The 13,899-nt window shown below is 55.0% G+C and overlaps 2 protein-coding genes across 3 annotated transcripts in view; one reads left to right on the forward strand and one right to left on the reverse strand.

Moving 5' to 3' along the window:
* Window positions 1–6,484: 6,484 nt before the first annotated feature.
* Window positions 6,485–13,164, reverse strand: LOC138845417 (uncharacterized). Its single transcript, XM_070058091.2, has 7 exons — window positions 12,696–13,164; window positions 12,015–12,135; window positions 11,361–11,455; window positions 10,896–10,961; window positions 10,263–10,362; window positions 9,579–9,731; window positions 6,485–8,418 (listed from the first exon to the last, which is right to left on the reverse strand). The coding sequence occupies exons 1-7, from the start codon at window positions 12,705–12,707 to the stop codon at window positions 7,271–7,273; spliced, it is 1,695 nt and encodes a 564-aa protein (XP_069914192.2). The 5' UTR covers window positions 12,708–13,164; the 3' UTR covers window positions 6,485–7,270.
* The window catches only part of LOC127490054 (beta-microseminoprotein), a 48,318-nt gene continuing 44,594 nt past the window's right edge, over window positions 10,176–13,899 (forward strand). The window contains exon 1 of one of the 2 annotated variants that reach the window (XM_089313670.1): window positions 10,176–10,297. The gene's annotated coding sequence lies outside the window, so the exon portion shown is untranslated. The remainder of the gene's footprint in view (window positions 10,298–13,899) is intronic. The other variant, XM_089313672.1, reaches the window with a different exon arrangement.

A 13,899-nucleotide genomic window follows, 5' to 3' on the forward strand; every position in this document is an offset into this window, starting at 1 on the left:
AGACACATGGGGGTTTGAGAAGTACTGCTCTCCAGCAGGGTTTAATGCTGAGGAGCAGAAAACAAGAACAAAAGGAAAATTTTCAGGTTTAGACAGCAACTGTAACGAGAGCCAAAGACAAGGCTGCTGATGAACAGGTGGTTCCTTTTGTCTGCATTGTCAAGATGAGCTCCCGCATTGATCAAATCATGGGCTAATTGCCGACCTTCCTCCCTGTGCCCGTGGCTACAGATGAACTCAGTGATGGGAGCCGGGTTAACTGGCTGCTCAAAACAGTTCTCATTCCCTTCCTGGAGTGTGGATGGGACATACTAATGAGCCTCATCTGTGCCCATCCTAACGTGGCCGTGCTGGGATTTCTCCAGCAGTGTCTTGCCTGCATGGCTGAAGCTGTGTGGAGTCCATGGCACCGCAGCATATAAACCAGATTCATTAATCCAGTTGTGTGTAGCCGTTTATTTGTGTGAGCCGATCTTATTGCGGGCATGGTTAAGAAGGCATTAGGGTATAGAGATGAAGAGGGCCTCCTTGGAGAAACTTGATGGACAGAGGCTCTGAGAGACACTTAATGCCCAGTATGAGGAGAGTGGTGGAAACCCCAGAAGGAAAGCCCCAGGACCACATTCGGAGGAGGTTCACAGTCAGAGAAGGTGATTGTCAGGATCATGTCAAGTCATTCCTGTTAACTCCCCAGGCTGTGAGGATGAGAAAGGGCAAGGGGGCATTAAGCAGACAAGGGGAAGAGAGAGAGCAAAGTCTGGAGGCATGAAATTTCTGGAAATCTTGCTTCTCTTTTTTTATATTCAGGGTTTGTAAAAAAAAAATTTTTTTTTGGACCTAGAAGCTCAAATTGTTTTCTTTTGTGGAGAGTCAGGAGGGTGATTTATGCTTAATTTTGGGCTTGAAGCCCAAAATATTTCCAGTGTGGACAGAGACCCTAAAGGCTGCTACAGTCTGAACAGAAAAGCACAAAGCAAAAAGCAAATGAATGCACTGTTTTGAGTCTGGGGACTCCTGGCACATGGAGGTCTACTCAAGGTCACTTCTGATTTTTTCACCCAGGACAAGCAGTCAAACAACCTGCCCCTGGAGCCTTGTGACATAGGGATACACATGGAGGAGGCTGATAGCCAACAGGATGGAGAGTCCATGTCTCAGGAAGCAAACAGACCCAAAAGGCAAAAGGAGACCTTACAGGGACTAGACTCACTCTAGATGTCAGTCTCTGGAGCTCTGTATCAGAGATGGAGTCAGAGACATGGGTTCATATCAGAGCCTTGAAACCCAGCAACCATGAGAAAGAGAAAAAGTCTGAGTAAAACACCAAACACAAGGCCAAGTTTGATATAGGTGATCAATGCCAATTCCCCTCCTGGCCACAGCTCCCTTTCCGTGCTAACGCTCTGGGAGCCAAACCCAGATTTCAGTGGTAACTAGCACTGTTTGCTTCTCTTTGACTTCTTGTCTTTAGTGAGAGCCTCTCTTACTGTTGGGTGAAGATCCATGGGACAGTCAACAAAAGCATTGAAATGTCCCCCTCTCTTCCTTCCTTTCCTTCCTTGCTCCCTTCCACATTAAATGAACGCATTGCAGCTGTCTGCATTCTGAGGGCTGAAACACATTCAGAACGAATGCAAGGAATTAACATTCAAGGGATTATCTCCTTTCAACCCTCAGCATAGCTCTATGAAGTAGGTAATAGCATACTATTCCCATTTTACAAGTTTAGAAACACTGAGGCATGTAATCTTGCCCAAGACCACTCAGCTCCCAAGTGTTGGAACTGATCTGTCCAAGTTTACCCTGGACTGGGCTGCTTTTAGTGAGGATGTTTCTTATGCCTGTGGCTCAGTAGACACTGCAGAGACGTCTATATGACCTCAGATGCCCCAGTTGCTGTGGTGTCTGGGTCACCACCCATGGAAACAGACTCCGATGATCTTGGAACAGTCCTGAGATGAGGAAATGTTGCCTTGGGTATGGGTTCTGTGACCTGAGACCAGATAGCCTAGGGCTGCCCGGAGAGGGTTCATATGATGTGTCCATGTGTCTCATTTAGAGTGTGTGTTGTATCATGGGATCAACGCAGGACTCGGATCCAGGGAAGGGCACATGAGTCACAGCTGCAGAATGACTCCATTCTGTTGGATGCTAGCAGGCGAGTTAGCCTGAAAGCAAGTTATGCTTACAGAAGGGTTGGATGAGTCCGTTGTGGACAGCCCTGAGTGTAGCGGGTCATTTCTTGTCCGTAATTACTCTGGCCTCTGTTGGGGATGGAAAATAAGGTTAATCCATTACAGTCTGTCCCTAGGGCCAAGACCCCCTTGGTTATTTCCGCTTTTAAAATCCCTTGTTTTATTCAAACGAATGCAATTATTGTTTTAAATTTGTAAATGAATATAATTAACAAAGAAATTCTAACTCAAGTACAGGATTACATTTATTTGGCATCTACTCCATTAACGTCTAGTGTTGAAAAACCATTGTTAATCGTGTGCGCACTGTTAATTAACTCAACATGTTTAATGGTTGTTTTCTTAAATAACTAGTAGGCCACATGTAAATGATCTTTCAAGCATTCACATTTCATTTTGTAGAAGAGTAAAGCACAGGACAGATTGCTCGACGCATTAGGTTGAACGCGGCCCATGGCTCCCTTGTGCTGTCTTAGGGAAATGGAAAACCCTCCTCACCACCTCAAGCGAATGCCCATGCAAACCCAGAGGGGCCAACATTCCTGCACTTGGAAATATTACCACATTGTCAAAAGAGCAGCAGATCTGCAATGTAAATTGTGAAACATATGTTGATTCCGTTTTTCCTGTAACAGTAAACTCAGCATTCTTTTAAGCTCAGAAACAAAAATCGTGACATCTAGCACTACCTGTACACGGGATGGGTGCTGGGGCCAGTGCTGCCTGCAGTGCGGGCATCCCATATAGGTACCAGTTCATATCCTGGATGCTTCATTTCTGATCCAGCTCTCTGCTAGGGCCTGGGAAAGCAGTAGAAAGATGGCCCAAGTCCTTGGGCCCCTGTACCCGTGTGGGAGACCAGGAAGCTGCTCCTGGATCCTGGCTTTGGATTGGCACATCTCCGGCCATTGAAGCCATCTGGGGAGTGAACCAGCAGATGGAAGAGCTCTCTCTGTCTGTCTCTGTCTGCCTCTGCCTCTGCCTCTTTGTAACTCTGCCTCTCAAGTATAGATACATCTTAACAAAAAATAAGGGGGGATGGGTGCCTTTTTCCATTTCACTCTCATAAAGGTCCTACAATTAATCTGTTTATCATCCCATTTTATATACCCAGGCAGGTAACATTCAGTTTCCCAGGGTCACACACCTAGTGTAGTAGCCACTAGGGACACTTGGTGAACATTTCCTATTTCCTATTCATCTAAGTGGGATGGCCAGCAGTCTCCTTTTGTGGTCATAGCTTAAAACAACTAATTACCCAGGCTGAAACTGTGGTGCACAGAGTTAAGTTGCAATCTGTGGTGCCAGCATCCCATGTGGGAGCCGGTTTGTATACCAGCTTCTCCACTTCTGATCCAGCTCCCTGTTAACGCACCAGGGAAGGCAGCAGCAGATGACCCAAGTCCCTGGACCCCTGCGCCCACATGGGAGACTAGAAGAAGCTCCAGGCTCTTGGCTTCGGATTGGCCCAGCTCTGGCCGTTGTAGCCACTGGGGGAGTGAACCAGTGGATGAAAGGTGTCTCTCAGTCTCTCTCCTTCTCTTAAAAACATTACCCCACTTCTTGCTTGTTGAGCATCTGTCGGAGACAGAAGATTCATTCTTCAGCACACCTGGAAAACTCCTTCTGTAATCTTGCTTGGCATCATGTGTATTGAAACAGATGTTTTAGTCTGCTCAGGAGACAGGAGGGTGTGTTTTTGACTTTTGTGGTTTTTTTGTTTTGTTTTACTTACGATGCAGGGAGGCACCATGATGAATCTAGAGGAAGGAAAGAGGGTGTGTGTGTGTGTGTGTGTGTGTGTCGAGAAAAAGATGAGCAAGTGCATGAGCAGGACCAAGTCAGAACTAGAGATGTGTAGAGCAGCACGTAAGAAAAGAACTGCACTACATATGAGGGCTCTTGGAAAATGAATCTGATGAGAAAACTATGCATGGAAATAATAAAAGGTTCTGTAGCAAAACAAAAGAAACATCTAGGTATACTTGCAACAAAATATGCAAAATCTCTATGAGGATCACCACAAAGCTCCTAAAAAAGTCTCAAGGAAGAATTAAACATTTGGAGACACATTCTATGGTCATGGATTGGAAGACTCATTCTAGCCCAGATAGCTGTATTTCTTCACTTGATAGACCAACACAGTCTTAATCAAAATCCTATCAACAGGGCCAGTGCTGTGGCGTAGCGGGTGCTGGCATTCCATATAGGCGCTGCTTCAAGTCCTGGCTGCTCCTCTTCCAATCTAGCTCTCTACTATGGCCTGGGAAAGCAATAGAAGATGGCCCAAGTGCTTGGGCCCCTACCATCTGTATGGGAGAATCAGATGAAGGTTGGGGCTCCTGGCTTCAGATCAGCACAGTTCCAGCTGTTGTGGCCAACTGGGGAGTGAACCAGCAGATGGAAGACCTCTTTCTCTCTCTCTCTCTCTCTCTGCCTCTCCTTCTCTGTGTAACTCTTTGAAATAAATCTTAAAAAAAAATCCTATCAACATATTTTACAATTACCAAACTGATTTTAAAATGTATGTGGGGATGAAGATACGCCGAAGATCCCACCACCCATAATTGAAGATGAACATATTGGAGGATTGACGTGTCACAGCTTCACTAACTTAAGAGACAGCCAGTCATGGCAATGTGGGACTGGTGAGAGTCAGAATGGTAACCCCGGAAGAGACCTTCAGGAATACAGTTATCAGATCTTTGACAAGAAAGCAAAGTGATACAAAGGAGAAAATCTTAAGAAAGAGCACCAGGTTTGTGAAATCTCCATTCCAGGAGAGGGCAAAGGACTGTCACCAAAGGCAGGTGGCTTTCAATGGAGACGGATGTCTGCAGGTCACCCTGCACATGGCTGACCAGGGGAGGATGGTTCGAGGCCATAGGCACCAGGAAAGTCTCTAGGTGTGCGTTCCCATTAGTAACACTGTTTAGGGCATGCGCCTGGACAGGTGGATGCCTGCACATCTCTGAGTACACTGCGGTCCACCCAGGAAGCCAGGGCAGAGCAGGGAGCACAGGACAGGCTTGACCTGGACAGGGGCCTTCCCATCCACTTTGCCTGCCCTGTAGCAACCTTGCCTGCAAGCTCATCATCAGGCTCACATCTTCCCCCAGATAAGGAGCAGAAGAAGCAGGTGAAGAGTCCAAAATATGGCCTTATGGTTCCCAGGAACAAGAGGACCAGCCTCGAGCACTGGAGAACAGGAGCAGGCTCAGGACTGGCCCATGGCTGTGGCTCCCCACCCTGGAGAGATGAGTCATCAGCACAGTAGCCACTTGTCACCCTCTATCTCGTCAGCTTCTGGCCTCAGTGTGATTCTGCAAAAAGCACCCTGTGGGGACCAGCGATTCTGAGCCCTTGGGGTCCTGCCAGTGACACAGCCATGGCTCATTCAAGAACGGAGTACAGAGTGGTCAACTCCAAACCAGACTCAACAGCTAGAGAATCCTGGGCCTTCCAGACCCAGGGGAAAATGGCTATGGCCTAACCTGCCCCATTGGGATGACCCAGGTGGCTTCTGATGAACAGGGCCTAGTCGCCTTTTGGAGGTCGTGTGGGTTGAGGAAGAGGCTACAAGTGTCAGGGACCCTTGGAGAACTGGGATGCTCTCTCTGCCCAAGGTAGGGTTCCAGACTCCTTCCCTGTGGAGCCTCCAGGCCAGGAGCCTCTGAGCCAGGAGTCTCTTCTCCCAACGTCAGGGGACACATTCTCCATGCTAATGACCCCTAGTGACAGCATGACCTGGAGAAGCTGAACCCACTGTGACAGCAGCCCAGGAGGCCTGAGCTGCTAGAGGGCATGTGGGCATCTGGCCAGCCAGGTGTGCCACCAGGACCACCTGGACATTCTGGGGCTGCCTCCACCCACTGGCATCCTGGTCTGTGGTCAGAAGTGCCCTGGGGTCCTCTTGCAGGCTCAGGCCATGAGATGCTGGATTGTGAGATGGGGCAGGGAGGAAAGAAGAGTGGGAACCTGGTGCCCACACACCCAGGACAGTGCACAGAGGTGATCATGGGCCTGGTCCCTTGGCTGGGCCCACACTCCTGAACTGTCCCAAAGACCACATGTACCCAGCCACTGCTGCTCCTCCAGTTTTCCCCTGGTCCACGCTGGGCACAGGTCAATCTCAGGAAGTGATGGAGCACCCTGAGCCGGGTCTCTGACTGCATCTGGAGGCTGTGGCACCTCCAGCCTCTTGCAAGGGACTCAGGGACCCTGTGTGGCAGCTCGGCTCCAGGGGTCACAAAATCAAAGGCATTCTGAAACAATTTAATACACAATCAACAAGGGGCAGAAGTTCCCGAGGGTTCCTTCACAAAGGCGGGAGGGGTATGTGGCAGCCCACAGGTGCCTGGGTTCATGTCCTATCTCATCTCCTGCTCTGAGGGTGCCCATAGCAACTGTGGCAGTGGACTGGCTCCTTGGCCGAGATGAGCCAGCGTGAGGCCACTCAGGGAGGGGGAGAGGAGCTCCAGAGTGGAGCCTTGTCAATTGGGGAGGCCACCAGGCATAGAGAAGCTAGATGCTGGCCGAGTTGAGCTAGGGTGAGGAAGCTCAGGGAGGGGAGAGGAGCTGCAGAGAGGAGCCTTGTCAGGCGGGAGGCGCTGGGCATAGAGAAGCTAGGCTTCTGGCCAAGTTGAGCTAGGATAAGGCCTCATGGTGAGGGAGTGGAGCTCCAGAGAGGAGCCTTGTCAATCAGGGAGGATGCCAGGCAAAGAGAAGCTAGATGCTGGCCGAGTTGAGCTAGGGTGAGGAAGCTCAGGGAGGGGGAGAGGAGCTCCAGAGAGGAGCCTTGTCCATCAGGGAGGCCGGCGGGCATAGAGAAGCTAGATGCTGGCCGAGTTGAGCTAGGGTGTGGAAGCTCGGGTGGGGGAGAGGAGCTCCAGAGAGGAGCCTTGTCAATCAGGGAGGATGCCTGGCAAAGAGAAGCTAGATGCTGGCCGAGTTGAGCTAGGGTGAGGCAGCTCAGGGAGGGAGAGAGGAGCTCCAGAGAGGAGCCTTGACCATCAGGGAGGCCGGCGGGCATAGACAAGCTAGCCTCCTTGGCCGAGATGAGCATGGGTGAAGCCTCAGGATGGGGGAGAGGAGCTCCAGAGAGGAGCCTTGTCCATCGGGGAGGCCACTGTGCTCAGACAGCCTAAGCTTCTGGCCCGTCTGAGCTGGACACCTGGTGGGCTGTTCTTCCCCTCCAGGTGCCCACACACATCCAGCTCCTCCATGGAATGGGCAGCAAGGAGGCCTCGAGCCAGGGAGGGCACACAGGCCTGGTCTCCCAGTGCAGAGCTGGCTCCTGCAGGCTCCAGCCCGTGAGTGTCCCCAGAGTGCATGGGGCTCCCATGCAGGGAGGGCGTCTTCAGCCCTGCTCCCAGGGCTGGCACAGCCTGCATGGGCCCGGGATCCAGGGGCTCTGAGGCAGGTGGGGGAGGGGTCCTGAGACCCTGCTGGCCACCCAGCTCCAGGGGCCAGAAATCAGCGCCTTTGACAGGCGGGCTGAGATTTGGGAGGCCCCCCCATCGGGACAGGTCTCCCCTGCTCTGCAAGCTCTGTGGGGCCAAGAGGCCTGGGCCACGCAGAGACTCTGAGGACTTCACAGACAGGGCTGGGGACGAGGGCTCTGGGGAGGCACCCTCTTCACAGCCTCCCTCCTCGTCCTCTTCAAAAATTGTCTCGGGCAGGACGAATCTCAGGTCCCGAAGCAGCTTTGGCCAGGGAGACGCAGGACACTCAGCAGCCTGGTCTTCCTCCCCTTCCTCCTCCTCTTCGTCCTCTTCCTGCTTCTCCAGGCCGCTGTAGTACTCCTCGTCCTCGGAGTCGGAGTCATCTTGGAAGGTCACGTTGAGTTTGGTCAGGGAAGTCCAGCGCCGGAGGGGGCCTGGCTCGTCCAGCCAGGAGCACTGTGGGCCCGAGAGGTGGGTGGCGCCCCCTGACCCTGAGGCCCCCGTGGAGGAGCCCTGGCCGCGGGGCTGGGTGCTGCTCTCGCCACGACTGCCCTTCTCCTCCTTGGTGTGTTGCTTGGAGTCGGGCTGGACGGCAGATCTGAGAGGACCGGTCTCCCCGGGGACAGAAGCTGAAGCCCCCGCTGGCTCCTGGGGAGCTGCAGCAGCAGGGTGACAGCCTTTGCGCTCAACGATGGTCTTGATGGACACTGGTGGGGGAGCGCGCTCCTGAGAGCCAGGCGGCACCTGCAGGGCCGGGCTGCCATCTTCGGTTGGCTTATCTGGAAAAAGAACAGATGGGTTTAATTTCTCCACGGCCACCATCTGGCCTGCAGGGTGCCTGCCCTGACCTGACCCTTGGGGTCCCCATTACTCGGTGTGATGCTCAGGACACCTCCAGCCTGCTGGCCGCAGAAGGAATGGTGCATGCAGCCTGGGCCATGGGAATGACAGGGACACCTCTGGTTCTCCCCTCAAAGCCCACAGACTGGACAGGCCTTGAGCCCCCCCACCTCACTCTCTCATCTCTGGAGACTGCTGGCACCAACTCAGGACCCCATTACCTACCCCACCTGAAATCCTGGGCCCTAACAGTGCATTGGCTGAGTTACCCGCATCTGAGTCCCTCCTCAATTGTAGGAAGGGAACTGAGCCTAAGATGATGGCGGTGAGAGCTGGGGGTGTGTGGCAGACATGGGGTCTGGCCAGGCCCTCGGGGACAGGGAATGTGGTTTCCAAAGAGGTGGCAGGGGTTCCCTGTGTCCTCTGCCCCTGGGCCACAGTCCCTTTCCCGGTGAAACTGGGCTGTCATTGCTTCTGTCTCACGAGCACCCAGGGGAGGCAGCACCTGGAAGCACAGTGGGGACTTCCCAGTGTCTGAACAGGCTGCCCCTGGGCCCCCACTGCCAGCCTCTAGAGCTGGGACAAAGCCATCTGTGCTCTACATGGGGACCCAGGTGCTCAGGTCCTTGTCAGCAGGGGACAAGAACGGGGACCCCTCTGCACCAGAGCCCAGAGGCCACTGCTGCTCCGGGTCCTGCTGACTTCTGTTGGCCCAAGGCTAGGACTGCAGAGCCCACACTCAGCTGAACTTGGGTTCTGCCGTGGGGGCCCCCAGCGCCTGCCTCTGCGCCCACCCTGCTCACAGGAGTGGACTCGGCCCCCACTACTGGGTTCAGGGCACGTGGGCCTTCCAGGGGTCCTCAGATGGCTGAAGGAGATCCAGTGCCGGCTGGACCACCCCGCAGGAGGATCCAGGGAAGCTGCCCGAGGCCCCGCCAGGCCATGCTGTCAGAAGCTCCTGAAAGCAGAACTGCTGAGCCCAGGGAGGACAAGGAGGACTAGGAAGAGGTGAGTCCCTGGGTGGGGCTGCCAGGGCCTGGCACTCCCACTACTGACTCCCCCAAGGGAGCATGGGACGGGGCCCATGTGCTGGACTCACCTTCGGGAGGCAGGAGGCACTGCAGCTTCCCCAGCTCACGCATGGAGGCCCGCAGCTGCCTGATGACTGCATCCTCGCTCAGTGACCAGGCCTGCTTCAGGGTCACCTGCAGGAACTCCCGGATGTGGTCCCTGGACATCTTCATCAGGCGCTCTAGACATGGGGGTGGGTGTCAGGCTAGGAGGAGCCCTAGGCATGGCATAGCCACCATGGCTGCTCCAACCCTTGTTTCTGCTGCAACCCCTGACCCTGGCCCTGTCCCCCACTTGCTGGCCCTGAGGCTCAGCCTCAGCTTGGACCACCCTCAGCAGGACAGGGCCTGCCTGGTCTGCACAGCAGGCTCCTTCCTGTGTCTGCTGGGCCTGGGGAAGCTCAGCTCTGCTCAGAGTCACAGGCCACCAGGTCAAGAGAGCCAGGCAGTGGGGAAGGAGCGCATGCAGGAACTCCTGGATGTGGTCCCGGGGCATCTTCAACATGGGCTCTGGACATGGGGGTGGGTGTCAGGCTGGGAGGCGCCATTTTTGGGGGTTGGGGATGAAACGGGATTCGCAATGCCCCCTAAGCTGGCCAAGAACTCAGAAAACTCGTCCCTCCCCTAGGTTCTGCTCACCCGGGCCAAGCATGGGACCCCCCCCAACTCCTCCATGCCCAGCACCCAGGCCTCTGTGGGCCCTGAGGACTTACTTCGGTGGACCTTGAGGACGGTGTACACCATGCCGGTGAGTACGTGCGCGCCCTCAAGGATGTAAATGTCGAACATCCGAAGTGCCAGGGGGAACGGCACCTGGGGAACAGAGGCATTGGAGGACCCCGCGCGTCAGGGCCTCAGTAGGACCCACAGTGGGTGGGTGTGCAGTGTCATAGGGCATCCTAGCTGTGCCCTAGAAGCCCAGAGAGAAAGAGCACCAAGGCCTATCCAGGACCCTGGTGCCACGCAGACTGCTCTGCACACTTTGGAAGCCACCCTGGAGATGCCAGACAGCCCAGGGACCTGGGGGAGGGGTCAGCCCTTGGGCTGTGCTGAAACCAGCCTGTGGCACCCAGGGTCTATGGATCTGCTGCCTCTCACTGTAGGGCTCTGGCCTTTGCCAGGCTCTCAGGATGGGTCCTGGTGGGACCTGTCCCCTCCTTGCTGTCCCTGAGGCTCAGCCTCAGCTTGGACCACCCTCAGCAGAGCAGGGCCTGCCTGGTCTGCACAGCAGGCTCCCTCCTGTGTCTGTTGGGGCTGGGGGAGCTCAGAGTCAGAGGCCACCAGGTCAAGAGAGCCAGGTACTGGGGCAGGAGCTTCCCTGGGCAAGGGGTCCCTGGGGCACTTACCCCATCCAGGAAGCACTGGATGTACCAGTGGGCGGTGTAGTCCTCAAGGCACACACCCTCCTTCTCCTGAGAAGAGGCAGAGGGGGCTCAGGGCCCAGGGCCCAGGGCCCAGGGCCCAGGGCCCAGGCCTGACTCCCTCTAATCTGAGCCCTGTGGCAGAGCCCCTGGGTGCAGGAAGCCCAGCAGCAGGTGCATCCCCCCTCCCAGCGATGCAGATTCCTGAAAGGACACAGGTCCCTCAGTCCACTCTACCCTGGGGACAGCATCTCCCTTCAATCTACACAAACTCTGGGGGAACAAGTGGTGGAAAACACACCAACACCCAAGCTGCCACAGACCCCAGTAACAAGGAAAGTCTTGGTGAGGACGTAGCCTCCCCTGGCCCAGGAAGCAGTCAGGACCCCTCTCTGTCCTCCCCTCCCTCAGCACAGAGCCCCCGAGGGGAGAAAGGAGATGTTTACTTACCAGGTGTTTCTCCAGGGAGGGGAGCACGCGACGCATGATAGCTCCCAGGTGGTGCTGGAATCGCTCCAGTTTTGGGGAGTCCGGTGTGTAGAAATCTGAGTAATAGCAAACCCCCGGCCCTCACTTCAGAGTGTCTTCCCGGGAAGGCTGGAAAGTCAAAGGCTTGGGGCGGGTTCTTTCTGAACATGGAGGGTCAGGGGAAGCTCTAACAGGCAGGGGAGCCTCAGGGGAAGGGGGGGGTACAGCTGACAGCCCAGGGCAGGCTGCCTAAGGTGACCTCTGGGCGGACTGCAGTCACACTGGGTGCCTCAGGGCCATCTGGACACTCAGGGTGAGGAGGGGTCACCCTAGAATGGATGCTCCTTCTGCAAGGGTGTGGCTCAGTGGGTGGGAGTCTGAGTAGAGATGTGAATCAGTAAGGCCAGTAGAGACCTAAGGGTCATTTGTCAAAGACAAGGCACAGGACCTTTGTGTGATGGGAAGTGAGGGGTATGGCTTGGTATTGGGTCCTCTGCCGGCCCTGGCTTCTAAGAAAGCATTCTGAGGGAGACTGCCCTATGCACGCAGCAGCCAGTGAGGGACAATGTCCCAGTCACTTGTCTGCATGCCCATCCCTGCACTTGCAGGACCACGCCCACCACACCCATCACCCACCATGCATCGCGTGCTGGCTGTCCCCCATGAGCTGGACTAGGGCCCAGAAAGCATCCTCTTCACTCAGCCACATCAGCAGCAGGGCTGCCACGTGGCTTAGGCCCTGGCTGTAGCCCAATTCCTGGAAGAACACAAAACACATCAGAGGGACCTCCCTGGCTGGGATGATCTCACGTGGCAAGGGTGACCTCTCCTGGGAGAGCTGAGCATTACCACCAGGCCCCACTGCTGCCCCTTGGGTGTCAGGATCTCTCAAAGTTCCTGGAGAGAATCCTGCAGGGTCTGAGCGCAGGCTGTGCAGGGTTAAGAAGAGGTATGAGCCCCACCCCAGATGTCAGGAAGGGGAAGACTGTTGTGGGAGTGCAGACTGCACACCCGTGATGGCCTCTGGAGCTCTCTGCTGCACAGGTGCCCTGCTGGGCCCCACTGCAGACGTGAGGAAGAAGCACCATAGTAAGGCCTGCCTGGGCCAGAACAGAGCCCAGCCCAGGAGAAGGCTTCCGTTCTGCCCCAGAACTTGAGGTTGGGGCCAAGGAGGCCATGAGCTTGAACTCTACCCCTCAGTCTCTGCCTTGTGGATTAGAGAGGCCCCCTCAACCCAGGCTAGGATTTCTGTGACCAGGGGCACCCTGCATGGACAGCTCTGGATATGACCTTGGAACGTTATCGCAGAATACTCACGGGGTTGTACATTGAGTATGCGAGGAGCACCTCAAATAAGGAGCGTTGTCTGGAAGAGAGAGGACAGAGGCTGTGCGTCCAGTGCTGCCGAGGCTCTCAGTGTGGCTCTGCCTAACAGAGCCTGACAGCCACACGCAGGGCCCTTGATACTCTGCTCATGAGCAGTCCACCGTGTGGGTGAGTGCTGCCTGCAGGGACATGCACATCTCCCAGGGTGCAGTCATGTGCAGTTTCGTTTCCCCAGGTGGGTGTTCATTGCAGAGGTGAGCGTCCCACTGTGGGAAGTGCAGTCCCGTGGGTCTAAGCCATGGAGAGTCAGCCTCCCATGCACGTTCATTCTGATAGGGAGCAGCTCCTGTGGCCTATGTGTTCCCCATGAGCCTCTGTGGCCAAACTCCCCACCTCCCCCAGCCCGTGGCCACCACTGCCCTGTTGTGTGTCCTGGAGTTTGGCCTCTTGCAGACGTCCTGTGAGTGGATCATAGCACGTGTAGCCTTTGAGGGATGCTTTCTCTCTTAGCAGGATGCACCTGAGATGCATCCAGGTGAGCCCAGGGCCGAGCCTCGTCCTGCCTCTCACTGAATCCCGTTCTCGGATTCAGCTGTGACACGGGTTGCTTATCCGTTTCCCCACTGAGCATCGTGCAGGCTAGTCCTGCGTCCAGTGACTGTGAACGCAACCCTGAATCTTGCGTGAGGGTTTTATGCACTCAGCTGTTCTGGTGGTTGTGTAAATGTGCATGTGTGCTGGGGTTCGTGTGGAAGGTGTGTGTCTCTCATTGTGAGAAATGGCCCTGGGTGCTGCTGGGGGCCTGGGTGCTGTGCTCTGTTCCTGCAACGAACCGGAATTGCGCTCACCTCACGTTTTCCCCAGCACCCGGCGTTCAGTGGTCTTAGTTCCCCCATTCTCACAGCTGTGCGCTGGTGCCCCGTTGTGGTTTAGGTGCTAAGCATGTTTTCACGCGTTGAGTAGGAGAGTTGTGTGTGCCATCATGCAGGGGCCCTCCTGAGCCTTGGCCCATGTCAGGGCAGGGAACCCTCATTTGCTTTGTTGTTATTGAGATTTACAAACTTCATTTTCTGTATTTTGCAAATACTGTCTCCCCTTGTGTTCCTTTTCATTTCATTCCCACCAAAGTGTCTTTGGGAAAGCAAACTGTTCAGTATAAATAGAAGGCCATGGATCCATTTTTTTCTGTCCTACA

This window comes from Oryctolagus cuniculus, chromosome 15 (assembly GCF_051225735.1).
Source record: "Oryctolagus cuniculus isolate XC-2025 breed Fujian yellow rabbit chromosome 15, ASM5122573v1, whole genome shotgun sequence".
Classification (NCBI taxonomy): domain Eukaryota; kingdom Metazoa; phylum Chordata; class Mammalia; order Lagomorpha; family Leporidae; genus Oryctolagus; species Oryctolagus cuniculus.

What these genes read in the sequence shown, in the direction of transcription:
- LOC138845417 (XM_070058091.2), bottom strand. An exon ending in CAGCCAGCACGCGATGCATG is followed by an intron (nt 11,456 to 12,014) that starts GTGGGTGATGGG and finishes GCTATTACTCAG; the next exon opens with ATTTCTACACACCGGACTCC. An exon ending in TCCAGTGCTTCCTGGATGGG is followed by an intron (nt 10,363 to 10,895) that starts GTAAGTGCCCCA and finishes TCTGTTCCCCAG; the next exon opens with GTGCCGTTCCCCCTGGCACT.